Below are 18,186 nucleotides of genomic sequence, written 5' to 3' on the forward strand. Positions count from 1 at the left end.
GAAAGTATCTGATCCCTTAATCTACTAACTTTCAGTGATATACAGACTGATTTATTTATCTCTAATGTTACACTTGGCAGGCTGCACTTCACGGCCATCCAAGTATTTATCATATCTGTTGGCCTTTATCTTATGCCAGCGCTATGTAACGATTCTTTTCTTCTCAGTTCAGGTCCTTCCACCTTTGCTAAATGTCAGAGTACATCACCCACCCAACGCGTCTGTGCAGGTTCATCGTATTGAGGGTTTTGGATCTGAAGGAGCAGGAGGAGGAGGTCATATAATTCCTCTTCCAGAAGGGAACAAGGCAGCATTGTCACGTCCCATCACCTACAAACCATTAGGACGTTGCTTTCAAGACACTCTGCCCAAACAAGCTGTAAGTGGTTATGTCAGACTTACATGACTTCTTACCTTTGTGGTTTTCACCTTTATTTAAATTTAAGATGTAACTGTACCCTTGTAGAACATTTGATTCTGTTTACAATGGATATAAAACCATGTTACCTTATTAGTTTTAATTCAGAACTTAAGTATAGATAGAAGTTAGTGTTGGTATTAGTAGTAACTATAGCCAGGCTAAATGCATATGAAGAAGTTATCTCTCCAGAAGACACAAAAGTGAGATGTACCATTGGATATACATGTATATTGACTATGTATGTAAAAGTTGGATCGGTCTGGGGCTGATAATGGACACATCATTGTAGTAACAAATGGTGATAAATTGATCTGTAATATTTTGATGGTTATCCTTTTTTATGAAAGTGACTATTTTGTTGTGTTTGATTTGAATAGCTTTAAATGAGTCATATATGTAGATGCGTTTTCCTGTAGACATTTGAGTTGGGTGTCAGATGATTGCTAATAATCATACATCAAAAATGTTTTTCTTCCTTGTAAGTGTTGTATCATAGCAGGGGAGGACTGGCCAGGGGGGAAGGGGGGAGATTTCCCCCAGGCTGCCTCTCATTTGATGATTTAGGGCTGGTGCAGGGCCTGCTGCATTTAGGTTTTTGTATAAGGTGAACCACTAGGCTGGCTGAGGGAAATAAAAGCCCAATTAGCAATTAGAGGGTGGGAAAGCTAGTAAATATACATGGCATGATGCAGAGCAAAGCCTTGCCTGGAGGGTCAGTGGGAATAAAAAAAACTCTGTCTGCTCTCTCACCATCATTGCTCCCAACTGTCCCTCTTTTGAAGGGACAGTCCCTCTTTGGATATAAGTGTGTGTGTGTGTGGGGGGGGGGAGCCTTGGGGAATTAAGGTGGCCATACATCTGTCGACTCGGTGATCAACCAACTGTTTTGATAATTACTATTGACTTGGATGAAAATCAGTGCTGCCACAAGCTTGCCTAACTAATCAACAACTTTTTGTTTTGGAGTGGAAATTGGTAGAATCTGAGATGCTGGGAAATCTCAGGCTGACGTGGTTAATCCGGTGCACATCGGTAACAGAGTGCGATAATCACGAACAACGAACACGGCCGAAACCCCTGGCTGTCGTCTCTCCAAATGTACTATGTGACACCCGATGCTTGTGCAGTTATATTTTACCTGTCACGCTGTCCTGTAAGTGTCCTTGCTGTATTTCTGCATGGGCGCCCCATGTGACTAGCGGCATACAGCAAGTGGGGCGCATGTGTGACACCATTTATGCTGAGGCTACCATGAACACGGGCCTCTAGTTTGTGTTTTCCCCCTAGGCCAAAAGGTCCCAGTCCTCCCCTGTATCATAGTCAATTATGTTGTGGTGCATTGAAGGAACATGTGTTCCTCTGAGCCAGTTGTGTGTGGTCCGGTATTAGTCATGGAGAGAATCCAAAGACATAACAACAAAAGTTGTTTAGGTGATTCCTTTAAAGGAATACTGTAGGGGGTGGGGAAAATGAGTTGAACTTACCTGGGGCTTCTAATGGTCCCCCACAGACATCCTGTGTCCATGCAGCTACTCACCTCACTGATGCTCCGGCGCCGCCTCCGGTTCACTTCTTTAAAGTCTGAAAACCACTGTGCCTGCGTTGCCATGTCCTCGCTCCAGCTGATGTCACCAGGAGCGTACTGCGTAGGCACAGACCATACTCGGCCTGCGCAGTACGTCTGAAATTCCAGAAGTGAACAGGAGGGGGGGCCGGAGCATCGGTGAGTGGCTGCACGGGCACAGGATGTCTGTGGGGGACCATTAGAAGCCCCGGGTAAGTTCAACTCATTTTCCCCCCGACCCCCTACAGTATTCCTTTAATGACTAACTGCACAAGATTTCTTTGCAAGCTAATACGGCTAATACATTCTCCTTTCAGCATCCTTCACTATGATCATTTATGACCTGCAAGAGGCTAAGAACTTTTGCCACCTGCTAACAATCAAATTTAAATAGGCTGAAGCCAGGTTTAAAGGACAACTGTAACATAGGGATATGAAGGCCGCCATATTTATTTCCATTTAAATAATGCCAGTTGCCCAGCAGCCCTGCTGGTCTATTTGGCGGTAGTAGAGTCTGAATCACACCAGAAACAAGCATGCAGCTAATCTTTTTAATAATGTGGGAAACACCTGATGTGCTGGAATGCTTTTTCGGGATCTATGGCCAAAAGTATTAGAGGCAGAGGATCAGCAGGATAGCCAGGCAACTGGTGTTGTTTGAAAGGAAATAAATATGGCAGCCTCTATATCCCTCTCGCTTCAGTTGTCCTTTAAGGATCATTTATGTTCTGTAATGTTCTCCAGCACTGCAGAACCTCAATAAATCAGTCAAAAAGATCTACCTTTGTCCTTGTCCATGTTCTGCCAAATGAGGAATCTCCCAGGGCTGCCCATGTAAGTAGGCATGAATTATACATGCAGCTCCTGTGGCTGAACAAGTAACCATACAGTAAAGTCAGAGAACGTCTAGAGCTGCATTATTGTTCTGGTCATTTACCTGCATAATTGTTCTGGTCATTTACCTGCATAATTGTTCTGGTCATTTACCTGCATACTTGTTCTGGTCATTTACCTGCATAATTGTTCTGGTCATTTACCTTTTACCATTCAAGCTAAGTGATCAGCAAAGGAGCCCTGGAAGATTATTACTATTATTATTAGGTCTATAGGTATACGTAGCTTTTACCTCCCAAAAGGTTTCCTTGAACCTTGGGGGTATCCTGGCTCTATCCTTGGTGTGGCTTGGCAGAGGCCTCTCTTGTGTAATGAGTTGTGTTTGGGCCGTTTTATTCTGGACAGTTAATAATTTCATTATTGTTGGTGTTTTTCCTCATTCTTATCTTGGGAGAGGTCAGGAAATGACTAGAAGTACACTGGCAGGAAGCTGCCCAGTGGTGGATTCCATGGCTGTATGATGCAACACTATGGATGGACTTTGTGAACATGTCATTTTTCTGTCTACTGGCAGTTACTGCCATGTTTGACTGTTCCTGCCTGTGTTCCTTGTGCTTCAGTGTTTAATAGATTTGCATTAAAAACTTGAACCTTATAGACACTAAAAAAAAATGTCTTGACCCCTCTTACTTCTTCCCAGGTTAGAAGAGATAATGATGTAAACACTCACTAACCTTGATGACACTAAGTACTGAGTGATAATAAAAAAATGTGACTATATGCAAAAATTATTTTATCTGGAAATGGAAATGTCAAAAACAGGAGTGACAACAGTTCCATGAAATGCAAGAGCTGGTCAGTCAATTTATGCAGCTTTTGGTTATTTGATCTAGAAGTTTAAGTTTTTATTTGCCTGCTTTTACTTCCAGTCAATATCACTTACGGTTCAGTGGTTATGACTTTTTTGCATGGGTGCCTCTTTAATAATAAATAAATGAAAGAGGCGCCCAAACCCGTGACTGCTGCAGACTTAGGCACTTTGTTATTGACCTGAGGAAGCGGGCCAGTACTCGTGAAATGTGTTGTCTTATTTTTTGTACATCATTAAATTTATTCCAACCCTTATGGTTTGTTCATTGATGGAGGTAGGACTCTATGATATAAAGTTTAAATTATATTCTGGGCGCCTCCTACAAGTTTTTCCTCAGCTATATTTCGACCCTTCGGGATAGTATATAGTACACGACGTGTCCAAATACCTAAGGAGAGCGACCGACCAGCTCCTGCTGAGCAGTTATGGGATACCATGTGGGAATGGCTATTATTAGGCAACCTACCCTTGTAAGTATAATCCATTACTCTATCCTAACCTCCTTTATCTAACGATACTGCACCATCGGGCTCCAAGTCCATCTCATTACAGAACTTTGGCGGTTGGAAGTATAACCACCAGGAATCATCCCACAATCCTGTCTGTGAACAGTGTTACATTGTGGGAATAAATAACTGTTTCCAACTGCCAAGCAGCCAGCATCTCCCTCTGTGCATTTATATACTGTATCTATACAAAAAAAAAAAACACAAAATTTTAGCCTATCGCATTGTTAGGGCCTGGGGTTATAGATAATGACAGTTGGTGCTGTCTATTTTTTTCATGTTCCTCTTTAAAGAGAAACTCCAACCTAGAATTGAACTTTATCCCAATCAGTAGCTGATACCCCCTTTTACATGAGAAATATAATGCTTTTCACAAACAGACTATCAGGGGGCGCTGTATAACTGATTTTGTGCTGAAACCCCTCCCACAAGAAGCTCTGAGTACCGCTGTACTTTTGGCAGTTTGTTACAATGTAACAAGGTTCACAGACAGGAATTAGCTGTTTACAGCTGTCTCTAACAGCCAAAACAGCTAGCAGCAGCTACATAACCTGCCCAAAGTAAAAATGTCACCATGCAATAAATGTCAGAATGTAAATTGGGCAGAGGAAAGATTTTACAATGAGCAAACGCTGACTAAATCATTTATACATAATTATGGTAAAAAATGAAGCACTTTTTTAACTACATTATTTTCACTGGAGTTCCTCTTTAAAGTATTGTAGGCAGAGGATCACCAGGATTGTTGGGCAATTGGTGTTGTTAAATAATTATATAATATGTTAGCCTCCGTAACCACAGGGCCACTTTAAATTTGCGTCAACTTTATCTTTCTTTATGATTCTTGATTCTTTTTCCACTTTAATAATTGCCCAAATGTATTTTCATACATTTTCATACGGTTTTGTTTTCCGGGATTGTCAAATGTTAGTTTTGGTTTTTATCCAGTACCACGTCGTCTATGTCTAGATTTGTAATCTGTCTGCCCCATGTCTGGTTCCTCTGTTTTTACTCTTTTCCCTCTGCCTGTATCTAAATCTGTACAAGCATTCAGCAAAGTTTATTTTTCTTCTTTCCCGTGTCTGCTTTGATCCTTGTCCCTTTCTCCCTATCTAACTTATTTAGTATCATTTGCATTTGCTTTTTCAGGAGGTTGCCACCTAGCAACCACTGGTGGGAAGGTGGCAACCTCCTGGTAACCTTCCTGGTTTTGGCTCAGGCAGCAGCAGAGAGGAGCAAGCGCAGATCTCCTGTAACTGCAATTGAGAGTGTGTTTGCTGAGCTGGAATCATACAGCCAGTCTTCGCATGTGAGCTGCAAATCCAATAAGAGTGAGCTCTGGTTACAGCTCCTCCTCCCCATCAGTTTTCTTCTGCAGATGTAGATGGAGGATAGCACTGAGACGCCAAAGGCTCTGCCAGCAAAGTCTGATAAATCCCCCACTCCCCCGAAAGCTCCCCAATACGGCTCATTAAGGCAGCCTCCTACTAAGAACAATGTAATTAAGAAAAAAATGAACAAAACCGTTTTTCCGCTAGACAACTGATAAAGCAGTAGATAAAAAGAAATATTTCCAAACCGTTTACTCACAGTACGCAATTTTGGCTATTCATTTGATGAGTCTGACTTTCACATTGAGCTTGCTTTCCATATGTGCCCAGCAGAAGTATCGGTTGCTTGGATGGTGAGTATGGTTAGCACTAATGGTATAAGATATATGGGAGCACCTGGCGCTCAAACACTGATCCAAAATGATGCAGATATGGACAGTCACTGTGGCTATTTAACCAAATGCGGAAGACACACTGTAGGAACGACTGCGCCTCCCTTTGATTGCAGTGGAGTGTCCGTTTCGCATAAAATACTCGTAACAGTACCTCTTAGCAGGATAGAACCAATACCCCAAACCGTGGATGGTGCCGTCTTCTACTGTAGTCTGATCCATTCCGGAATATGAGGGAGAGAGAGACCCTCCACAGCGCAGCTAGGATCAAAGCTCGCGCGGGGACGCTCCGTCCTTCCCTCTCCACATCCGCCGGTGGTGACGTCACCCTCTGCGTATCACCGCTCTCCAGGCATGTGTCGGCTTACTTCCTGGGTAAGGGTATACAGAGGGGACAAAAACAATAGTGCAGACTGCGCTGAGTGTTGGTAACGCTGCGCATAAGGATGCACTTACAAGACGGATTCTTGGTTTTATTGCATATAAAAAATATGTGGGATGATGTGAGGGATGATCCCCTGATGAAGGCGTGAGGCCGAAATCCGGATCGGGATACACACATTTTTTATATGCAATAAAACCAAGAATCCGTCTTGTAAGTGCATCCTTATGCGCAGCGTTACCAACACTCAGCGCAGTCTGCACTATTGTTTTTGTCCCCTCTGTATACCCTTACCCAGGAAGTAAGCCGACACATGCCTGGAGAGCGGTGATACGCAGAGGGTGACGTCACCACCGGCGGATGTGGAGAGGGAAGGACGGAGCGTCCCCGCGCGAGCTTTGATCCTAGCTGCGCTGTGGAGGGTCTCTCTCTCCCCCATATTCCGGAACGGATCAGACTACAGTAGAAGACGGCACCATCCACGGTTTGGGGTATTGGTTCTATCCTGCTAAGAGGTACTGTTACGAGTATTTTATGCGAAACGGACACTCCACTGCAATCAAAGGGAGGCGCAGTCGTTCCTACAGTGTGTCTTCCGCATTTGGTTAAATAGCCACAGTGACTGTCCATATCTGCATCATTTTGGATCAGTGTTTGAGCGCCAGGTGCTCCCATATATCTTATACCATTTCTCTTTGTGGGGGTTGAGGACTGACCCTGAGTACACCCAGGCTGCTCAATCCACCAGTGCGCTACTGTTTGTCCCTCTTTTTCAATGGTTAGCACTAAACTGCTTGAAAAATTTACAAACTTTTTTAATGCGTATGGCACCAAGCCAGCTAAACTTCTTGTATATGTTGTCAGTTAAATAGCTGGGGGTTGTTAATCAGTTCCAGCTGGTTTGATCTTTTTGAAATAAGCAACAGGTTGACTGGGGGGCAATAAGGAGACAACCACCAAAACAGGTTAAAGTCCACTGACATATTTCCCTCTTCACCTTTTCAGATTTTTTTGGCTAAGGTCAGTGTCACTACTAGTAGCATGAGGTGATACCTGGACCCCACAGAGGTAGCACTGGTAGTCCAGCTCCAACAAGGCAGGCACATCAGTCCCTGCCGTTGCCAGAAGGCTTACAGTTTCTCCCAGCACAGTCTCAAGGGCATGCAGGAGATTCCAGGAGAAAGGCAGTTTCTCAAGGAGAGCTGGACAGGTCCATCAGCAGGACCAGTAACTTCTCCTTTGGGCAAGGTGGATTAGAGCGACCCTTGCCAGAGCCCTACAAAATTACCACCTGCAGGCCACTAGTGTGAATATCTCTGACCCTTCATGAGAGTGGCCTGAGGGCCTAATGATTGCTCACTGTCCACCACTGGGTAGTTCAACTAGCGTGTGCCATAAAATCCCAAAATTGTCAGTTCTTCTACTGGCACCCAGTGCCTTTCACAGATGAAAGCAATGGCAGGTTCACCCTGAGCTCATAAGACAAACATGGAATAGTCTAGAGAAGCCACGGAGAATGTTATGCTGCCTCCAATATCATTCAGCATGACCAGTTTGGTGATGGTTTAGTGATAGTCTGGTGAGATGTATACATGGAGGGACAAACAGGTCTCTGCAGGCTACACAATGGGCACCTTGACTGACATTAGGTGATGAAATCCTTGGACCCGTTGTCAGATTCTATGCTGATGCAGGGAGTCCTGGGTTCATCTTAATGCATGACAATACCCAGCCTCATGTGATGAGACTATACAGGCAGTTCTGGGAGGATGAAGGAATTGATGGTTTTATGGAAATTTTTTGCAGCTTGGAAATGGAACAACCCAAATTGGCAGGAGGTGAATTTGATTGGTCCAATTCTATTAGCATACCATGTGCAGTACATTTGCTTGTAGGCCAGAATTATTAGCATCTTATTGACCATCTGTAGTAGAGAGAAGGTGAAAAGATGGGCGGCAAACAAGTAATTCTTTCCTCATGGTGGGAAGAACAATGAAAGAAAACAGTGGTTGTTCACCATTTGGCCAACTAAATGATGTTGAAGGATCACTGTACTCATTTCCCAAGGCCATCACTACTGATCATCTTCTAGTGACAAAAATCTGCACGCATAGAAGTGAGATTAGTCCCATGCAATGATCCTTCAGAGGCTTACATGAAAAAAAGGCTCCCGGAATAAGGGGGAGCAGGGGATTGCCGCTTGTAGAATATTGGTAAAATTAGCAATAGTCTATTACTGAATACGACTGTAAACATATTTGGTAAGAATACAAAACAATATACATCTATAAGTTAAAGAGAAACCGTGACCAAGAATTGAACTTCATCTCAATCAGTAGCTGATACTCCCTTTCCCATGAGAAATCTTTTCCTTTTCACAAACGGATCATCAGGGGGCTCTGTATGGCTGATATTGTGGTGAAACCCCTCCTACGGGAAACTGACAGGACCATGGTTCTGTCAGTTTCCTGTTTGAGCCTGGTTGCATTGTGGGAAATAACAGCTGTTTACAGCTGTTTCCAACTGCCAAAAAAGCAATTAGCATCTCCTTCCACTGACATCACCTGCCAGCAGTAAAAATGTCACCAGGGGATAAATGTATAAATGTCAGAATGTAAATCAGGGAGAGGAAAGATTTTACAATGGGCAAACACTGACTCATTTATACATAATTATTGTAAAAATGATGAAGCACTTTTGTTATTACATTATTGTCACTGGAGTTCCTCTTTAGGGCTAGGCGTCATTTAAAAAGTGCAGGCTTACTTCTAGCTGTGGCAACATGTTTGTGATCCTCCACCACTGAGGTGAGTAATCCATGGTTAGCTTGTTCTCTGATGCTGTCTGAGTACCTGACAGCCCGTTGAATTGTTTCATTAGTAACCCTCACTGAGTAGTTTGGTTTAACAATGATGTATGGATGAAGATGTTGAGCCATGTGCAGTCAGAGCACAAAGAGGATTGATTAGGAATGTCGTGTTTGTGTCTTTTCTCCTTCCCATAATTTGCCTGTATTCAGTTTCCTGCATCGGGAATATACTGTGAATCAGCAGAGGAGTGTATCCTAGTAACTGCTTGATGCACATTATCGTTATTTCAATTTTCATATTGCACTACTTGTAGTCGTACTTGATGCCCTGATGATGTATTCCCAAACTCTGTGCCAGCACAATCTCTTAGTATGCTCATTTCCCTTCATGCTTTTTGCTGCGTGTTTTATCATCTATTGTCTGGGATTTGTGGTTACAACTATGCAAGCTTCAGTTGGCTGGGTCATGTAGACTGAACTCATAATTCTGGTTTCCAGGTACACTGTTACATTCTTCTGTGCTGTAATAGTGAAGGAAAGACAACTGTCTCTGAAACGAAATGCTGGCTAAACTGAAAGGAAACCTGAAATGATTTAAAACAAAAGAAAAGTTTCACTTACCTGGGACTTCTGTCAGCCCCCTTCAGCCGCCCTGTGCCCGCGTCAGTATTCAATGATCGTCTGGTCCCCGCCGCGGCTCAGTTTCGCTTTCGGCGACTGACCCTGATGCCAGCCACTGTGCCTGGCTGTTTGCATCCTCGTTCGGGCTCCTGCGCAGACGCAGTACAGCGAATGAGGATGCGCGCGGGCGTCGACTTACAAGTCGGCTGTAACGAAACTTAGCCCCAGCCGGGGACCGGAGGATCGTTACAGGATGGCGCAGGCACAGGGCGGCTGCAGGGGGCTGGCGGAAGCCCCAGGTACGTGAAACTTATTTTTTTTTTTCTAATCATTTCAGGCTTCCTTGAAGTTAGCGCCTGATGGTGGTATTACTGCACACCCATGCTTCACCAATAGGGGTGGTAGGCACAGATCTATGCGGGTCTGACCATATAGCACCTTGATTGTTTTATTGGATGGAGATTCAACTTCATATATAAAATCCTTGCTGTTATGAACTCTTAAATGAGTGTTGCAGCAGCTGTTATGAAATCTACCTACTTTTACATAAAACATTGAAGTATATATTGAAATAGCACCAATTTTCATCAGATCCGATTATAATAACTGAATCGGATGGTCAATCGGCCCCCAAGTCACCTAATGTATGACCACCTTAAAGAGGAACTCCAGCCTAAACAAACATACTGTCATTAAGTTACATTAGTTATGTTAATTAAAATAGATAGGAAATATAATCTCTTACCCACTGTTTTAAAAGAACAGGCAAATGTTTGATTTCATGATGGCAGCCATCTTTTTGGTTGAAAGGAGGTGACAGGGAGCATAAGACATATAAGACACAGTTATTATTTATTATTATTATTATTTATTTATTTATAAAGCGCCAACATATTCCATGGCGCTGTACAATGTAAGAAAACAAACAAGGGATACATAATGATACAGACAATGATATACATGGAAATATGAACACTGATACAAGATACAGCACTGCTGATTACAATTTGATTTAACAGGATGACTAAAATGTATAAATTTCTAACAGTGTGCAAGCAATTGAATTGATAACATTCCATGACACAAAAGGGTGAGAGCCCTGCCCTTGCGAGCTTACAATCTGAAGGAATGGGGTGGAAACAAGAGGTGGGGGAAGTATACAGTATATGTACGGTGCCTGATCACACACTCCCAGTTGCTAGGCAACGTGAATAACAACATAGGAAATCCCATCATGCTCTGCACAGCATCAGGGAATAAAAGCCCAGGCTTTTTTTCTTTGATGGGTGGAGCTTAGCTAAAAATGCAGATAAAAATTATGCTTTGGTAAGAAAAACAAAGTTCTGATGCTGTGAAACTGGTAAAGAAACACCAAGCCTTTTCAGTTCTGCTGAGTAGATTTTTAGTCCGGAGGTTCACTTTAAGGGGAGCTTATTTATTAGATAAACAGATAAGAAGAGATATATATTGAGTTAAGGCCATTAATCTAAGGCTGAGGAGGAGAGATAAATCATGAGTTAAAGGGAACCTGAAGTGAGAGGAATATGGAAGCTGCCATCTTCATTCCCTTATAAACAATGCCAGTTGCCTGACTTCTGTGCTAATTCTCTGCCTGTAATACTTTACGTCACTGGCCCAGAATAAAGATGCCTTTTGCAGCAGATTCGACCATCAGATAGGTCAAATCTGACAGGAATCTGATGTGTGCCACACACTAGGAACAGATTTCCAATAGATTTTAGAATGAAATCTGTTGAAAATCGATCTAAATGCATTATTGCACCATTCGATCCAATGCAACTCTATGGGCCATCGATCTACTGCAAGCAACCGATCGACCTAGATTTTCCATCGAGATCCAGCGATCAAATCGTTCAAAATCGAACGGAGATCAATCTACCGGCCGATCGACCATGCTTCCTGCTGCATCGATCTCTAACTGATTAAATCAGCGCAGTGGAATCGGCTGTCGATCAGTGGCTAAAATCGACCTGTGTTAGGGCCCCTTAAGCATGCAGATCAGATGCTGTGACTCCACTGGCTGCATGCTTGTTGCAGGTGTGGGACTCAAAAACAACTAAAGCTTCACAAAAGAGTGCTAACTGTTAGCACAGGCGGTTTTCACACGAATTTTTGCGTTTGCGTGCGATCGCGAATTTTCGCACGCAATTAAACGGTTTCACGCGCAAATGTGAATTTTCACACCAAATCCTTATCGGTTTTGCGTGCAAACGCAAATTTTCGCGCGAGAACGATAACGATTAATTGCATGGGAAAATTTGCGATCGCACGCAAACGTGAAAATTCACGCAAAAACGGCCGTGCTAACAGTTAGCACTCTTTTGTGAATCAAGCCCCTAAAGGCAAATTCTCAGTATGTGACTGTCAGCCAGGCCACTGGCATTATTTATAATGTACCTGTAAAAATAAATAATAATAACCATGCGCTCCTCACTGGTACTCCTAAGAATATTTTTCCTCAAATCACTTTCTGGGTCGCTATCTGCATATAAGTGTGTGTTACACCTGAAACATAAGATTTATCAAAGAAATTAGAGCGCTCAACAGATTCTATAAACAGATACACCTACAGTTCACAACATGTATAGGGATTGTTCCCTTGTGCTCAGCCTAAAGCTGCGCCTGTTAAAGTTCATAAAAGTTCATCAGTTCATTCCTCCTCCATTGTGGCTCGTTTAACCAATAAATGTCCAAATCCTCTCAGAGTAATAAACCTATACGCTCACCAGAACATTCAGCCAATCCTCTCAGATCAGCAGTCAGCGCTTTTGGCCTTGCCAGCCAGCTTTCTGTGGATGTCTCACCGGCCTCCTCACGGATCCGTACATGTATAAATACAAATACAAGGCAGCAATAGTGTGATACCGTTTGAGCAATGTGCTATATATTATCACCAGTGCACCCCGCATCCAACAGCGACACCCAACGTGCCTCCACCACAGGTATACAGGGCGCTCACCAGATATACGGGCCAACCCACAACAGACCGGCAAAACAGCGTTTTTCTGTCACTCACTGGATCCGTGAGGAGGCCGGTGAGACATCCACAGAAAGCTGGCTGGCAAGGCCAAAAGCGCTGACTGCTGATCTGAGAGGATTGGCTGAATGTTCTGGTGAACGTATAGGTTTATTACTCTGAGAGGATTTGGACATTTATTGGTTAAACGAGCCACAATGGAGGAGAAATGAACTGATGAACTTTTATGAACTTTAACAGGCGCAGCTTTAGGCTGAGCACAAGGGAACAATCCCTATACATGTTGTGAACTGTAGGTGTATCTGTTTATAGAATCTGTTGAGCGCTCTGCTTTCTTTGATAAATATTATTTATAATGTATTCCTCTAAAAACAGGTTGCCTTTAAGTCGTTTGAAGGAAGCCCATTGCATTCTGGCATTTATACGTAACTGCAACATGTAGCCTTTTGTTTTAGCTTCTATGACAAAATCCAAATGATTGAACTGGGAATGCTATGTGCTTTGAATCATACTGAAAGAAAGCACTTTACAAGCGTTGTTGTTTTCAGCCCCCAGTAAGGTTAGTAGAAGCTCTCAATGTTCCTCTGTCAAGCCAGTAAGGCCAGATGGTCGCTTCAGATAACTAGTGGTTCAAGGTGATACTGCACCCGCTTGCACATGTTAGGAATCTCATGCTAGCCTAGAAAATATGTACCTAATGAGCTGGGCTTACCAGTGGTAATAACTGCACACAGGCCTGGGTTTACCTCAGAGGAGCCTATAGGCACAGATGTCCTGGCACCTTAGACTTTGCCGTCTAGGAAACTACAAACCCCCACTGAACTGCGCTGCAAGTGTGCTGGTTGTCCCAGCTGTCACTTCTCCCTTACTTCCCTTGCCCATCATAGGTAGCTACAGGTGCCCCTTAGTATTAGGCAGCCAGACATACCCTCAGTATTAAGTAGCTAGAGTTGCCCCCAACTATTAAGTAGCTAAAGGAACCTCAGTATTAAGTAGCTAGAGATGCCCCTGACTGAAGGGAGATCTCGTCATTTGAATGCCGAGAGCAGGTTGAGTAATCTCTTATTTACTATCTCATCAGGACTCTGCGTAGGGAAGGAGGGAGGGAGGCGCTCAGGGAGGGGAGAGAGCCACCTTTCCATCATCAGGCGCCTATAGGCATGTGCCTACAGTGCCTTATGGTAAATCCGTCCCTGACTGCACAGGATACCACATCAGCACTGAAGTGCATCAGTCCGCTTATACTCTATGCCATATAAGTTTTACTACCATCACCTGCTGCTATAGACAGGAATTCTATGGAAGACTCGTTGTCAGGGGTGCAGTCTGTTCTGCATTGTATTCTTGGTTAGGAAGGGGTTGCCACATAGCCAGCAGCAGTTGCTAGGTGGTGACCAGTTCTCTGAAACAATAGTAACTAGCAGCCCACTGATTCCACTGTCTCTGTCTGTTTTATGTCATTCCATTGTCCATTGGTAACTGTCATCAGCTGTCTTTTCCACTAATTTGGGCTTATGTAATTCACACTGTGTGCTAGAGGAGGTATCACCGAGTCCGGTAAATCTTATTTTGTTAGCGACAATTACCTATAGTTATTCTCATGGTTTGTAACATAACAAAACTGCGCTGAAAATAAACCTCTCAGTACAGGAAGCAGTCCGGTCTTCCTCCCACATGACCACATTTATGGCACTTGACCAGGTATGACGCTCTCCTCCCTCCGCTTACAGCCACTGTATTGTAGATAGAACACAATGTAGTGTCTGATGCCATTGTCAAATGCTACTCTAAGTATAGTGGCAATTAACTTGACATTCAGAAAGATAACTACGTGGTTTGCACAGGTTTTTATAGCATCTTATATAAGTTTAACAGTTTAGGAAAAGATACCATACTGCTTGCGTTAGGCACTCAGCTTGACATGTCACCATCTTCTTCACAGCTTTCAGCCAAGAAGGTTTCCTGCAAAAAATATTTACTGTATATGCTCATGAAAAATAAATATAGGCTGTATGTTAAAGGTTTGGCTTATCCTTGAGTCCAGCAGTAAGTGTGATATGTGGACAGTGCAGTGGCCCTCCATACAGAGTGCACCTTGGAAGCACATTTGGGATAAAGTGTGCATTGAAATTATGTCACTGAATTATAGCCACCTCTTCTGGAGGCAACAGCAGTCTGTGCATCCCTCCTGCAGCTTCTAAATCCACATGTGATCACAGGCATAGGCAAGTTTGGGGGGTGGGGAATTACTAGTGCCAAGAATACCCCCTCAGGCCAGGGCCAGTGCAGTATCTGGGGACCGGCACACGGTTAGACACCAGAATGCATCTCACAGCACCATGTTGCTGCCCATCTACCTTTCTTCCCGGCTACAGTTGGTTTTGGATGGAGCAGCAGAGTGTGTACAGAGCATTGAGAAGCTCTGTGGAACTTCACAGAGCAGAGAGCCAGGTATGATGACAGTCCTTTGGCTCTCCTGTGCGCTAGTAAAGAAGTAAGCTGGGACTTTGCAGAAGGCTTAATATCTCCCTTCAATGCAGGTGTTAGCTGCCCTCATTATTATCTGTATTCACTGAAAATGCTGTAGAGGCCAGTGGATACAGATAACAATGCGTACAATCAGTAGACTTCTGTAGTGATAGGTAGTGTTGCTCGGATACCCCCCCAATCACGGATTCAACCTATTCGTCCGTGGTTGAAAAAAAATCCAGAAATGGTGTGATTAATTTCCGGATTTGAAACGGACTCACGAATTCGACCCAGATTTTTCCCGTGAATGAGGCAATCACGGAAACTCACGGCCGTGATCACGGAAATGCATTTTAGCTAATAGCAAAGCCCCCATACATGATAAAATCACCAAAATTGCATGGATTATAAAGGTGACTGAGATGTGGCTACAACTTAAAAAACATTCAAAAAGTACGTTTAGCTTTTGAGAAAATCGAGTTTAAAATTTCAAACAAAAAAGTATTCGTGATTAAAAAGCCGCCAAAACCCGCCGACTTTAGCAGTTAATAGCAAAGCCCCCGTATGTGGTAGGAACACTTTGCCAGATATGTTAAAAAGAACAGTGGGAACAAGAGGAAACATTTTTTTTTCAAAAGACCTTATAATTTTTGAGAAAATCATTCTTAAAATTTCAAAGGAAAAAAGTATACATTTAAATGCGGTAATGACAGTTCTTAGTGAAACAATTCCCGCCGACTTTAGCAGTTAATAGCAAAGGCCCCTTACATCCTAGCAACACCACATTTGCAGGATATGTTAAAAAGATAGTGGAAAACAATATTTAAAAAAAAATAAATGTATTTTTTTTTTTGCGTGCTGATAGTGGGAAAAAAAAATGACGTGGGGTCCCCTCTCCCGAGCCTCTTTAAGCCCTTGCCCCCCATGTAAGCTGGGATAGCCAGAATGCAGAGCCCCGGCCGACTGGGGCTTCGCACCCTGAGCTATACAAGCCCGCATGGTCCATAATATGGAGGGGGCTCCGGGAGAGAGGGGCGGGCAAGCCTTCCCTTCTCACCCGGAGCCCTTGTCCAATCTATGGAGAATGGGCTCTTCCCCACCTCCGGTGCCCCAAGAGGAGGTGGGGAAGACTCCCTGGGGGGTTCATGGTGGCATCTGGGAGTCCCCTTTTAAGAAGGGGACCCCAGATGCCCGCCCCCTCCTAGGAGAAATGAGTATAGGGGTACAAAATACCACTTACCCATTTCCATAAAGGGTGAAATGAAATAAAAACACAACAGCGAAAAAATATTTTATTAGTCTTAATTAACCAGAAATACTGTATATTCCTGCGTATAAGACTACTTTTTAATCCTTGAAAATCTTTTGAAAAGTTGGGGGTCGTCTTATACGCCGGGTGTCATTGATGCCGGGTGATTCGCCCTATCCTGTTACCGTCTCTCAGATCTCCCTGCTGAGGGAGCGCAATCTATTCTTTCATACCGCTCTGATAAACAGGTACCGCCTCTCAGATCTCCCTGCTGAGGGAGCGCAATCTATTCTTCCATACCGCTCTGATAAACAGGTAGACAAGGAGAGCTGACCAGTCTACTTAAGGAGAGTTGACCAATGCAACAAGTCAATTGACTATATACTGTTATATACTGGCTGGTAACACATACAGTACAGCACCAGTATCTGTTCATACACAGCACCAGTATATGATTTTTTTATTTTTTATTTTAATTTGGAGTGTGTTGGAATAGGGGTAGTCTTATACGGCGAGTAAATCCCAAACTCTATATTTTAACTGGAAAAGTTGGGGCGTCGTCTTATACGCCCAGTCGTCTTATACGCCGGAATATACGGTACCTGAACCTTTAAAAAAATGTTACCACGCCAATATCCTTGGGAAAAGGTCCCACGCCAATATCCTCTATCTTGCGATCTTCTTAAGTAACTTGATTGAAGATCTCCCGCCGGCCACCGCCACACACATCGCTTTACGCCGCAGCTCTCAGCTATACTAAGTATAGCTAAAGCTGGCCACTAACGGTCCAATTTCTAGCAAAAAATCGTTTGAGCGATCAGAAATTCTGATCGGACGAAAAATCGTTCACTACACCATCAACTAACCAATCATTGCTTCCTATCTATCACGACCACCAAGAAAATCCAAATTTTCGTTCGACGAAAATTCATTCGGGCGACACTTTTTTCACTCGTTCATAATCGATTGTGTCAACCAATGGAGATTATTTACAACCAATCCGATCAGAATTTCTGATCGCTCGAACGATTTTTCGCTAGAAATTGGACCGTTAGTGGCCAGCTTTAGAGTGCATCCGCCTATGCGGATGCATTGCCGCCAGCTCCCTGCTTCCCCCCACCTGTCACTCTCACCCATGCTGGCACCCTGGCACCCAGTGCACCTGATTTCCATGATCCTCCAGAATCGATCACGGCGTTGAATACCGAAGCCGAATAGTGAAAAAATGCTTGTGAATCACGGCTCATCCGTGATCACGGAAAATATCTGCCCATCACTGATGATAGGAGAAGAAGCACTGAAGGAAGTCTGAATCGATAAGACTACCATATTATTGATATTATTATTATATATTAAATAGGACTGACATCTTCCACATTGCTTCACAGATTTATAGTCATGATGTCACTGACTGTCCCCAGAGAAGCTCACAATCAAATCCCTACCATAGTCATACTCTAATGTCCACCGATATTATTATATTGTACGTGGCTAAGAGAGACTTTTCAGGAATCCCCTCCCCCCCCCCCCCCCCCCCCCAACCTTTATAAATACTGGTTTTGCCCCTGTCAGGGCCTTCCCGGCAGTTAAATTGACAGTGAACCCTGGAGCTCTTATGGGTAGTTAGAAGCGGCAGAGGACATGTGAGGACTGCTAGTGAGTTCCAGGAGTGATAAATATAACTTAAATGTGCATTCTGTATGTTTTTTAGGATTCTGATTATTTTTAAATACATTTGG

General features: G+C 43.4%; 1 protein-coding gene across 1 annotated transcript in view; it reads left to right on the forward strand.

The window, feature by feature from the left end:
• LTBP3 (latent transforming growth factor beta binding protein 3) overlaps positions 1-18,186 on the forward strand; it is a 155,392-nt gene that overhangs the window by 20,860 nt on the left and 116,346 nt on the right. Inside the window, exon 3 of the mRNA XM_068260461.1 lies at positions 168-379. Coding sequence (XP_068116562.1) covers positions 168-379 — 212 coding nt within the window. The remainder of the gene's footprint in view (positions 1-167; positions 380-18,186) is intronic.

The sequence above is a fragment of the Hyperolius riggenbachi genome, chromosome 11, assembly GCF_040937935.1.
Source record: "Hyperolius riggenbachi isolate aHypRig1 chromosome 11, aHypRig1.pri, whole genome shotgun sequence".
NCBI classification, from domain to species: domain Eukaryota; kingdom Metazoa; phylum Chordata; class Amphibia; order Anura; family Hyperoliidae; genus Hyperolius; species Hyperolius riggenbachi.